The sequence below is a fragment of the Petromyzon marinus genome, chromosome 65, assembly GCF_048934315.1.
Source record: "Petromyzon marinus isolate PM22_M1 ecotype Great Lakes invasive population chromosome 65, UKy_Petmar_22M1.pri1.0, whole genome shotgun sequence".
NCBI lineage: Eukaryota > Metazoa > Chordata > Hyperoartia > Petromyzontiformes > Petromyzontidae > Petromyzon > Petromyzon marinus.
In genome coordinates, this window is record NC_133731.1 from 476,718 (window position 1) to 489,943 (window position 13,226).

A 13,226-nucleotide genomic window follows, 5' to 3' on the forward strand; every position below is an offset into this window, starting at 1 on the left:
ATCATACAAACTCCACTCACTCACTCACTCTGTAGAACAGGGGGAGATCATACAAACTCCACTCACTCACTCTATAGAACAGAGGGAGATCATACAAACTCCACTCACTTACTCACTCTGCGGAACAGGGGGAGATCATACAAACTCCACTCACTCTGTAGAACAGGGGGAGATCATACAAACTCCACTCGCTCACTCTGTAGAACAGGGGGAGATCATACAAACTCCACTCACTCACTCTGTGGAACAGGGCGGAGATCATACAAACTTCACTTACTCAGAGTGAGTGAGTGGAGTTTGTATGATCTCCCCCTGTTCTACAGAGTGAGTGGAGTTTGTATGATCTCTCCCTGTTCTACAGAGTGAGTGGAGTTCTACACTCTGTAGAACAGGGGGAGATCACTCCACTCACTCACTACAGAGTGTAGGACAGGGGGAGATCATACAAACTCCACTCACTCACTCACTCTGTAAAACATGGGGAGATCATACAAACTCCACTCACTCGCTCTGTAGAACAGGGGGAGATCATACAAACTACACTCACTCTGTAGAACAGGGGGAGATCATACAAACTCCACTCGCTCACTGTAGAACAGGGGGAGATCATACAAACTCCACTCGCTCACTCTGTAGAACAGGGAGAGATCATACAAACTCCACTCACTCACTCTGTAGAACAGGGGGAGATCATACAAACTCCACTCACTCACTCACTCTGTAGAACAGTGGGAGCTCATATAAACTCCACTCACTCACTCTGTAGAACAGGGGGAGATCATGCAAACACCACTCACTCTGTAGAACAGGGGGAGATCATACAAACTCCACTCACTCACTCTGTGGAACAGGGGGAGATCATACAAACTCCACTCACTCACTCACTCTGTAGAACAGGGGGAGATCATACAAACTTCACTCACTCACTTTGTAGAACAGGGGGAGATCATACAAACTCCACTCACTCTGTGGAACAGGAGGAGATCATACAAACTCCACTCACTCACTCTGAGTGAGTGGAGTTTGTATGATCTCCCCCTGTCCTACACTTTGTAGAACAGGGGGAGATCATACAAACTCCAATCACTTACTCACTCTGTAGAACATTGGGAGATCACACAAACTCCACTCACTCACTCTGTAGAACAGGGGGAGATCATACAAACGCCACTCACTCGCTCTGAGTGAGTGGAGTTTGTATGATCTCCCCCTGTTCTACAGAGTGTAGGACAGGGGGAGATCATACAAACTCCACTCACTCACTCACTCTGTAGAACATGGGGAGATCATACAAACTCCACTCACTCACTAGAACAGGGGGAGATCATACAAACTCCACTCACTCACTCACTGTAGAACAGGGGGAGATCACACAAACTCCACTCACTCACTCACTGTAGAACAGAGGGAGATCACAAACTCCACTCACTCACTCTGTAGAACAGGGGGAGAGAGAGAGAGACAGAACATACAGACTCCACACAGAAAGTGCGCCTGAGTCGAGATTCGAACCCAGGCCCCTTCCTTGCTGTGCGGTGCACGCGCATCACCACTGCGCTCACCACCACCACCACCGCCGCCGCCGCCGTGACCTACCACAGGATCCTCGCATCGTGCCAATCCCCGCGCCGCGTTAGTAGGGCAACGGCAGCGGTTAGAGGCAAGCGGAAGCACAGCGAGGCAGTTGTAAGTCTCGTCCAGGCCAGCAGCGGAGAAGTCCTGCTTCCCTCTCACGTCATTGCTGCGGGAGGGTGCACAGGACCCCAAGTGCCAGCCAACTATCGGGCGCTATTAGAAGTTGAACTCCCCGCCAAGGGGGGGGGGGGGGGTCTATAAAATGAGTACTGCTTTGTGTGGAAGTCAACAGGCGGTCGTCCGGGGGAACCCGTTCTGGTCAAAATTTGATAATCCACGCGTGGCTCTCACTGATGTGGGGGGGGGGGGATCACAAAACAACGCCAGGGCTCCCGTTGAGAGTTTGCCAGCTCACGTGGAAGTGTGGAGAGAGAGAGGGGAGAGTGAGACGCACCGCTGGAATTGGTGACATTTTCAGCTGACGTGGGAACCCGCGGCTAGTTTTGCCGAACGCCGCTGGCTGAAGGAGGCATCCCCGAGGCGGCTCGTAAAGTACGACAAGAAATGACCAAATCCGATGAGCTATGAAGCTCTTTGTTTTTTGTGTTGTTGTCGTTGACACGTGTCCGGTAGGTCACCACGAACGCAATAAGGGTTCGACCCCCGCCCCCCCGCTCCCTCTCCTTCACTTCTAATATTTCATAGTTTATATGATTATTAAACTACCGTGGAGTTATCAAGTTTCTTTAGGGGGGGGGGGGGGGTTGGGGGGGACCACGCGATTGCCAAACCGATGCATCGTCAGCAAACACAACAAGCTTCATATGGCGATCGGTGCGGCATATGAGAGCTCACCTCAAACCGGGGAGAGACATCACTCGCTCAACGCAGCTACTGAGTGATGACTGAGGGCGGGGGTAGGACGGTGGGGGGGGGTGCGGGGGAGGGGGATGGAGAGTGGATGGGGGGGGGGGATGGAGAGTGGATGGGGGGGAGAGTGGATGGGGGGGGAGAGATGGAAAATGGAGGGAGGGGAGAGAGGGGAGAACACAGCAGGAATGACATCACAACTTTCAGAAGCATTGCAAGGCATATGAAATGAGAACACATAGACTCTCACACACATACAGGTACAAAGATGAAGACCCCTCATATTTAATAGGCTGTTTGGGGCAAGTACTTGTTAAGGCTGGCGCGGCACACGAGTGTGTGGGTGGCCAACACACAGACACACACGCACACAGACACACAGACACACACACACAGACACACACACAGACACACACACAGACACACACACAGACACACACACAGACACACACGCACACAGACACACAACAACACAACAACTGCCATTCGCCACTAAGTGGCGGTGACGTCACCACGACGCTTGTGCCAGGCTATGTGCACCCTGAGGCCACGTGAAGTGTCGAACGCCCGCTGGCAGGAGGTCACGGGGCAGACCCAGGTGCCACGGGTCGACTGACTGAGATGACTGGCTGATGTACCACCTGTGCCCCCTACTGTGCCAACCTGCTGTGCTTTAGCCACCCGGCGCTCCGCTCGTTGTTCTGAGCGTCGCTCCTCCGCCCTCCGTTGTTGTTGGAGGGCGACTACCTCCAACTGCCCAGTAGCTTCCTTCACGAGCCTCCTCCACAGAGGCCGATCTTGACACCGCTGGTACCAGTCATAGGCAAGTCCACTCAGCTCCACGTCTTCCTGTACCACATCACTCCATCTCTTCTCTAGCCCGTGCCGCGCCCGCTTAGCCCCCTCAATCCGGCCGAACAAAAGCTGTTTCGGCATGCGGGCTACATGACCCAGCCATCGCAACCTTCCCCGCCGTAGGAGCTTACCGATGGGACCTTGCCCAGATCTTTCAAGGATTTGTGAGCTCCTCACGCAATCCAGTCTGGTTAAACCCTGGATGGATCGTAGGCAGGCCAGCCTAAATGTTTCTAACCGGCGAAGATGTTCCATTAGGGGGGTCCACGTTTCGCAAGCGTAGAGAAGGGAGGGAATGACCGTGGCCCAGAAGACCTGAAGCTTAGTGCGAAGCGACAGACCAGGTAGCTTCCACACAGCGTTACGCAACCGATGAAAAGATATTGCCGCTCGACTGATTCGGAGTGAGACCTCTGCTGTTAAACTGGAGCCAGTCATAAGCACACTGCCCAGGTATGGGAAACTCTCCACTCTCTCCACAACTGCCCCATCACCGATTGGGAGTTGTGGGGGTGGAGTGTCCGATGGTACAAAATACCCAGGCAGGTGCTTAGTTTTGGTGGGGCTGATGGTAAGGCCCCACCTCTTAGTGGCACGCTCCAGTCTCAGCAGCAGCGTCTCCAACTCCTCCTCTGAATGAGCAGCTATTACCAAATCATCAGCATACATAACGTGGTTGAGCAGTAGGGAGCCATCCCTTGACAGCACCCGGGCATCGATCAGCCTCCCATTATATCTGTACCATATGGAGATTCCCCCGGTACAGCTATTGAAGGCTTCACGAACTACGTGGTCAAAATAGATGTTAAATAATGTGGGAGCCAGAGGACATCCCTGTCGCACCCCAAGGTGTACAGGGAATGGCTCTGACTCCCGGCCACGTAGTTTTACCCGGGCCCGCTCACCATCATGAAGGTCCTTAATCATCGTGAGCAGAGGGTCACGTACTCCAAAAGCACGAAGAACAACCCAGAGCCCAGGCCTACTGATGGTATCATAGGCCTTGACCAGGTCAATAAAGCAGAGATGTAGGTCTTGTTGGAATTCCCTACACCTCTGCTGTAGCAGACGGACAGAAAATATGGCATCTGTGCAGGACCGCCCTTTCCTGAAACCGCATTGGGGCTCTGAAAGCCTCTCCTCAGCGTGCCTGGCAAGGCAATGCTGAATAATCCTTGCCAGGACCTTTCCCGGCACACTGAGGAGTGAGATGCCCCTGTAATTGTTACGGTCCCCCTTCTTAAAAAGGGGGACCACGAGGGCATCCTTCCAATCCTGCGGAACCCGTCCAGTGGTCCAGACCGTTGTTATGATGTCATATAGGGCAGTCTGTGCACAAAAGCCACCCTCCCTCAGCATTTCGCTTGGGAGATCATCTCTGCCCGCTGCCTTTCCTGGTCTCAGACTCCGGATCGCCTTCAGTACTTCCTCAACAGATGGCACCTCAGCCAGCCACTCACAGGGGGTGACTTCTTCCAATATTTGAGGCACCGCAGCCTCAGCAGGTTCATCCTCACTTTGTGCCACGATATTTTCCTGGCTGAGGGATTTTCCCTCCGCCAGGACCTCAGAAATGCTCAGCAAATCTGCAAACCTGTTCCTGGGGGTCGGAGATTGGATCACCGTTTTTTCCCCTAATGATGGTAATAGGTGTGGCGCTGCAGGTTACTTTTTTGATGGAGTTAAATAGAGATTTGTGATCACGGGCCACTGAGGCAGACTCCATCTCCTCAGCAACCCGCGACTACCACCCATCCTAAAGTGGCCTGGTCTCAGATAACTGAGACCAGGCCACTTTAGGTTGGAATGGGGTCCTGGGTGTACACCCACCACCGGAGTGGAAGAATGGCAGGCGCATCTTACAGATGACTAGTCGATGGTCAGAGGGCAGATCAGCTCCATGGTAGGTCCTGGTGTCAAGGACATGGGCTCGCATCCGCTGGTCCGTCACTATGTAGTCCAGCAGATGTTCTTGCTTGGACCCGGCATGCATCCATGATGTTGTGTGGATGCGCCGATGCCGGAACAGCGTGTTGGTAATTACAAGCCCATGGGCTGCACAAAAATCTAGCAGCCTCCTACCGTTGTTATTGAGCTGATCTGGCCCATGCCCTCCAATCACTCCAGACCAGGTGCCAGTATCATGACCAACTCGGGCATTGAAGTCACCCAACATGATGACTCTATCCCGAGGGGCCACTTTAGCCAGCACCTGTGACAGGAGGTCATAGAAGGCATCTGACTCATCGGCTTTGCCTGCATCCCTCCACGGATGTTCATCTTCGGTGGGGGCATAAGTAACCACGACCACCATTCACACACACGCACACAGACACACACACACAGACACACACACAGACACACGCGCACACAGACAAACGCACGGACAGACGCACGCGTGGACATGGAATGTGACATGGATGCAGCAATGACGAGGAGAACAGAGGTGTGAAGCACACAGACACACACACAGAGACACACACAGAGACACACACAGACACACACACACACAGACACACACAGAGACACACACACAGAGACACACACAGACACAGACACACAGACACACACAGAGACACACACAGAGACACACACAGACACACACACACAGACACACACACACAGAGACACACACACAGACACACACAGAGACACACACAGACACACACACAGACACACACACAGAGACACACACAGACACAGACACACAGGCACACACACACACAGACACACACACACACAGACACACACAGAGACACACACACACAGACACACACAGACACAGACACACAGGCACACACACAGAGACACACACAGCCACACACAGACACACACACACAAACACACACACAGAGACACACACAGCCACACACACACAGAGACACACACACACAGACACAGATACAGAGACACACACAGAGACACACACACAGATACACACACAGACACACACACAGACACACACACAGACACACACACAGACACACACACACACAGACGCACGCATGGACATGGCATGTGACATGGATGCAGCAATGAGGAGGAGAAGAGAGGTGTGAAGCGGACAAGACCTTCACAACACATTCACATTGCTGGACGACCACGTGGGTCCACGAGGAGGAGGAGGCAGGAGGGGGAGGAGGTCATAGTGGCCGTGTCATTCCACTGGTGGGACGCGTGCGACCATACTTCACCGCGCCGGTCGCAACGGCGGCGATTTGGCGAGCATTCGGTGCGCTACGCTGCTCGCGAATGGGGTGGCGTTCGGTGGCCGTGGAGCCGACGACACGGCCATTGTGAGCCCACGAGAGCAGAGAAAACATCCTACACATATATACAATCTCGGTATATATGTGTAAAAAGCAAAGGCTTGTATTTATATATATGTGTGTGTATATATATCGACAAGGCAAGTATTTGGCACAGTTTGGTGGAAAGACAAGGACGAAATTAAGTGGGTTAGGTGTTCCTCTGTAGGGATGTTGTGAACTTAAATCCCCAACACACAACCGATGCGTGCGTGTGTGTGCTGAACTAAGTAAACTCGTTGGTCACGTGTTGTTCACCTGGCACAAAGCCCTTACCGATTGTCTGTGTCGGGTGGTGGTAGGTTTAACGACACAATTACATTTAGGCGATCTCTAACACAACAAACTAAAAAGCCCACTCCATTATGGATATTGTTCGCGTAAATCCGACTCGTGCTACTGCTGCTGCTACTGCTGCTACTGTTGCTGCTGCTACTACTGTTGCTGCTACTACTGTTGCTGCTACTACTACTGCTGCTACTGCTGCTACTGTTGCTGCTACTGCTGCTACTGTTGCTGCTGCTACTACTGCTGCTACTACTGTTGCTGCTACTACTACTGCTGCTACTGCTGCTACTGTTGCTGCTACTGCTGCTACTGCTGCTGCTGCTACTACTGTTGCTGCTACTACTACTGCTACTACTGCTGCTACTACTGCTGCTACTGCTGCTACTACTGCTGCTACTGCTGCTACTGTTGCTGCTACTGCTGCTACTGCTGCTGCTGCTACTACTGTTGCTGCTACTACTACTGCTACTACTGCTGCTGCTGCTACTGCTGCTGCTGCTACTACTGCTGCTGCTACTGCTGCTACTACTACTGCTGCTGCTACTACTGCTGCTACTGTTGCTGCTGCTGCTACTACTGCTACTACTACTGCTGCTAGGTGATACACCTCAATATTGGGTTGGAGCGGTAGTGCCCTGGGAGGTCCGGTGGACCGGTTCTGACCTCGCTCACCATGAGGGGTGGGCAGTCCTCCGCAATCTCTGTCTGTTACCGATTTATACTGGAGGAAGACTCTGATGTGCTCGGAAGCTCTTTTGCACAGATGTCCAGCGGGAACCAAGAATGAATGGGGAGTGTGGGAGCGTGGAGGAGGCGAGGGGTGGGGGATGCATACAACACCCACACTCACCTCCACACTCACCCGCACACTCACCCCCACACTCACCCCCACACTCACACACTCACCCACACACTCACCAACACATTCCCACACTCATCCACACATTCCCACACTCACACCCAAACTCACCCGCACACTCACCCCCACACTCACCCCCACACTCACCCCCACACTCACCCCCACACTCACACCCACACTCACACCCAAACTCACCCGCACACTCACACCCAAACTCACCCGCACACTCACACCCACACCCACACTCACACCCACACTCACACCCACACTCACACCCACACTCACCCGCACACTCACCCCCACACTCACCAACACATTCCCACACTCACCCACACATTCCCACACTCACACCCACACTCACCAACACACTCACCCGCAGACTCACCCCCACACTCACCAACACATTCCCACACTCACACCCAAAATGACCCACACACTCACCCCCACACTCACCAACACTCACACCCACCCACAAATCCTCACCTGCACACTCACCCTCAAATCCTCACCTGCACACTCACCCTCACACCCATCCACAAAAACAAAGATCCCCCGTATAGCCTTAACAGACTGTAGGGGAAAGTGCTGTTAGCGAGCACCTATGAAGGCCGGAACGGCACACGAGGGGGTGGGTGGCCAACACCACGCAGGGCCGCCTTTGTCTCCCCAGTGGCGATGTTTACACATCGCACCAGGTACTCATTTGAGGCTGAGTCGACCTAGGGGAGGCCCAGAACCGGTTCAGATAATCGTCACTGATGTTGGCCGTGAGCGGGAATCGAACCCGGGTCGCCAGGTTTGTAGCGCAGCGTAGCGCTAACCGCTACACTATCGCTCATCATTCACCCATACACACACACACACTCACACACCCACACACACACACCCACACACACACACCACACTCACCCATACACACACCCACACACACACTCACCCACTCACTCACCCACTCACACGCTCACCCACTCACACGCACACCCACTCACCCACTCACACGCACACTCACTCATCCACCCACCCACTCACCCACTCACTCACACACTCACACACCCACCCACATTCACTCACACACTCACACCATCCACTCACTCACAACCACTCACCCACTCACCCACCCACTCACTCACCCACCCACCCACACACCCACCCAACCACATTCACTCACACAAACACCCACTCACACCCACTCACCCACCCACTCACTCACCCACACACTCACCCACTCACTCACACACTCATCCACCCAACCACATTCACTCACACAAACACCCACTCACACCCACTCACCCACCCACTCACCCACTCACACACTCACCCACTCACTCACACACTCACCCACCCAACCACATTCACTCACACAAACACCCACTCACACCCACTCACCCACCCACCCCCACACTAACTCGCCCTCACACTCACCCACTCACACGCTCACCCGCCCACTCACACGCTCACACGCTCACCCGGGCACCCACACGCTCACCCACTCACACGCTCACCACACGCTCACCCGCCCACTCACACGCTCACCCACTCACCCACCCGCCCCCACTTTCACACCACACGCTCTCCCGCTCACACGCTCTCCCGCTCACACACTCACCCACTCACACGCTCACCCGCCCACTCACACGCTCACACACTCACCCACTCACACGCTCACCCGCCCCCACGCTCACCCGCCCCCACGCTCACCCGCTCACACACTCACCCACTCACCCGCTCACCCACCCACTCACCCACCCGCCCCCCCACACTCACCCCACGCGCTCACCCACACATCCACATACAACCACCTCCCCACTCCCAGAGCGGCCCTCACCTCGGCCACCACCACCACCACCACCGCCACTGCCCGCTCACCTTTGCACTCGAACTTGCAGTCGACCATGGCATCGCCCAGGGAGTTCTCGGCGAGGCAGCAGTAGACGCCGCCGTCGTACGGGCCCGGCTTGCGCACCTCCAGCGTGCACACGCCCTGGTTGCTGAACATGCGGTACTTGGGGTCGTCGCGGATTTCCACTTTGTTCTTCGTCCACCTGATCTTGGGCTGCCGAGGATTTTATATTTTGGTGGTGGGGGGGGGGGGTAAATATGTTTCTCGTGATTGTTGTTACAATTATTATTTGGATTGTGATTTATTATTATGTATTGAGTATTATTGGTGGTGATTTCATTTCCCGACGTGATGATGATATAAATAATACTATTTGTGTGAGTCTATGGGTCTCTGCGTGAGTCTGTGGGTCTATGTGTGAGTCTGTGGGTCTCCGTGTGAGTCTATGAGTCTCTGTGTGAGTCTATGGGTCTCAGTTTGAGTCTGTGGGTCTCAGTTTGAGTCTATGGGTATCTGTGTGAGTCTACGAGTCTCTGTGTGAGTCTACGAGTCTCTGTGTGAGTCTATGAGACTCTGTATGAGTCTGTGGGTCTATGTGTGAGTCTGTGGGTCTCTGTGTGAGTCTACGAGTCTCTGTGTGAGTCTACGAGTCTCTGTGTGAGTCTACGAGTCTATGTGTGAGTCTACGAGTCTCTGTGTGAGTCTACGGGTCTCTGTATGATTCTACGAGTTTCTGTGTGAGTCTATGAGTCTCTGTGTGTGTGTGCGTGGATCTCTGTGTGAGTCTATGTGTCTCTGTGTGAGTCTACGAGTCTCTGTGTGAGTCTATGTGTTTCTGTGTGAGTCTACGAGTCTCTGTGTGAGTCCATGAGTCTCTGTGTGTGTGCGTGGGTCTCTGTGGGTCTCACCTTGGGGAAGGCTCTGACGCAGCAGCTGAGCGTGGCGTTGTAGCCGGAGATGGCGCACAGGTCGACGAGTGGGTGGGTGAACTGCGGCGCCTCCAGGAAGTCGTGCTCCTTGTACTCGGGCGGGCGGTACACAATGCCTGCAGCGGCATACGGAGGCCGGGGTCCGGTGCACGCAGTTGGCAGGGCGATGGCAATGATTGACGGTGATGATGGCCAGAGCCGGATTAAGGCGTGGGGGCTTTAGGGGCTGCAGACCCAGGGGGCCTCTGCCAGCTGGAGGGCCTCCAGAGATGAAGTGAAAAGTTCTTGCACTTGTGAATGCTGAATTTTATTCGTTGTTAGCCTTGTAAAAATGCATTTACATTTTCTTTAGCTTTGTTTTTTTCTTTTGAAAATATCACTGGGGGCCTCACAGTACCCGTAGCCCAGGGGCCTCACAGTAGCTGTAGCCCAGGGGCCTCACAGTACCTGTAGCCCAGGGGCCTCACAGTACCTGTAGCCCAGGGGCCTCACAGTACCTGTAGCCCAGGGGCCTCACAGTACCTGTAGCCCAGGGGCCTCACAGAACCTGTAGCCCAGGGGACTCACAGTACCTGTAGCCCAGGGGCCTCATAGTACCTCTAGGCCAGGGGCCTCACAGTACCTGTAGGCCAGGGGCCTCACAGTACCTGTAGGCCAGGGGCCTCACAGTACCTGTAGCCCAGGGGCCTCACAGTTCCTGTAGCCAAGGGGCCTCACAGTACCTGTAACCCAGGGGCCTCACAGGACCTGTAGCCCAGGGGCCTCACAGTACCTGTAGCCCAGGGGCCTCACAGTTCCTGTAGCCCAGGGGCCTCACAGTACCCGTAGCCCAGGGGCCTCACAGTACCTGTAGGCCAGGGGCTTCACAGTACCTGATGCCCAGGGGCCTCACAGTACCTGTAGGCCAGGGGCTTCACAGTACCTGATGCCCAGGGGCCTCACAGTACCCGTAGCCCAGGGGCCTCACAGTACCTGTAGGCCAGGGGCCTCACAGTACCTGTAGCCCAGGGGCCTCACAGTTCCTGTAGCCCAGGGGCCTCACAGTACCTGTAGCCCAGGGGCCTCACAGTACCTGTAGCCCAGGGGCCTCACAGTTCCTGTAGCCCAGGGTCCTCACAGTACCCGTAGCCCAGGGGCCTCACAGTACCCGTAGCCCAGGGGCCTCACAGTGCCTGTAGCCCAGGGGCCTCACAGGACCTGTAGCCCAGGGGCCTCACAGTACCTGTAGCCCAGGGGCCTCACAGTTCCTGTAGCCCAGGGGCCTCACAGTACCTGTAGGCCAGGGGCTTCACAGTACCTGATGCCCAGGGGCCTCACAGTACCCGTAGCCCAGGGGCCTCACAGTACCCGTAGCCCAGGGGCCTACAAAATCTGAATGCGGCACTGGTGATGGTAGTGATGGTGGTCATTGTGTGTGATGATGATCGTGAGGGTGAGCAGCGATGGTGATGTTGTGTGCATGTGTGTGTGTGTATGTATAGACGGTCTGTGTGTGTACACGTGTGTCTACACGTGTGGGTGTACACATCCGTCCGTGCGTGTGTGTGTTTACACGTACATGTGTGTGTGTACACGTACGTACGTGTACATACACACAAGACCTACATCTATGCTTTATTGACCTGGTCAAGGCCTATGATACCATCAGTAGGCTGGGCTCTGGGTTGTTCTTCGTGCTTTTGGAGTCCCTGACCCTCTGCTCACGATCATTAAGGACCTTCATGATGGTGAGCGGGCCTGGGTAAAACTATGTGGCCGGGAGTCAGAGCCATTCCCTGTACACCTTGGGGTGTGACAGGGATGTCCTCTGGCTCCCACATTATTTAACATCTATTTTGACCACGCAGTTCGTGAAGCCTTCAATAGCTGTACCGGGGGAATCTCCATTTGGTACAGATATAATGGGAGGCTGATCAATGCCCAGGTGCGGTCAAGGGATGGCTCCCTATTGCTCAACCACGTTATGTATGCCGATTATTTGGTAATAGCTGCTCATTCAAAGGTGGAGATGGAGACGCTGCTGCTGAGACTGGAGCGTGCCACTGAGAGGTGGGGCCTTACCATCAGCCCCACCAAAACTAAGCACCTGCCTGGGTATTTTGTACCATCGGACACTCCGCCCCCACAACTCCCAATTGGTGATAGGGCAGTTGTGGAGAGAGTGGAGAGTTTCCCATACATGGGCAGTGTGCTCATGACCGGCTCCGGTTTAACAGCAGAGGTCACACTCCGAATCAGTCGAGCGGCAATATCTTTTCATCGGTTGCATAACGCTGTGTGGAAACTACCTGGTCTGTCGCTCCACACGAAGATTCGGGTCTTCTCGGCCACAGTCATTCCCTTCCTTCGCTATGCTTGCGAAACGTGGACCCCCCTAATGGAACATCTTTACCGGTTATAAATATTTAGGCTGGCCTGCCTATGATCCATCCTGGGTTTAACCAGGCTGGATTGTGTGAGGACCTCACAAATCTTTGAAACATCTGGACAAAGTCCCATCGGTGAGCTCCTCCGGCAGGCAAGGCTGCATTGGCTTGGTCATGTAACCTGCATGCCCAGCCACCGCATGTCAAACAGCTTTTGTTCGGCCGGATCGAGAGGGCTAAACGGGCGTGGCACGGGCTAGAGAAGAGATGGAGTGATGTGGTACAGGAGGACGTGGAGCTGAGTGGACTTGCCGATGACCCGTACCAGCGGTGTCA

The 13,226-nt window shown here is 54.4% G+C and overlaps 1 protein-coding gene across 4 annotated transcripts in view; it reads right to left on the bottom strand.

Moving 5' to 3' along the window:
* Positions 1-13,226, bottom strand: part of LOC116956521 (myosin-binding protein C, slow-type-like) — a 118,180-nt gene that overhangs the window by 10,008 nt on the left and 94,946 nt on the right. For 3 of the 4 annotated variants that reach the window (XR_012930295.1, XM_076054227.1, XM_032978206.2), the window contains 2 exons: positions 10,504-10,640; positions 9,622-9,808 (listed from right to left, as the gene is read on the bottom strand). Coding sequence is in view for 3 of the 4 variants with exons in the window: in XM_076054227.1 (XP_075910342.1) it covers positions 9,622-9,808; positions 10,504-10,640 (324 nt within the window). In the remaining variant the exon portion in view is untranslated. Of the gene's footprint in view, positions 1-2,430; positions 2,481-9,621; positions 9,809-10,503; positions 10,641-13,226 lie in introns of all 4 variants that reach the window. The other variant, XM_076054228.1, reaches the window with a different exon arrangement.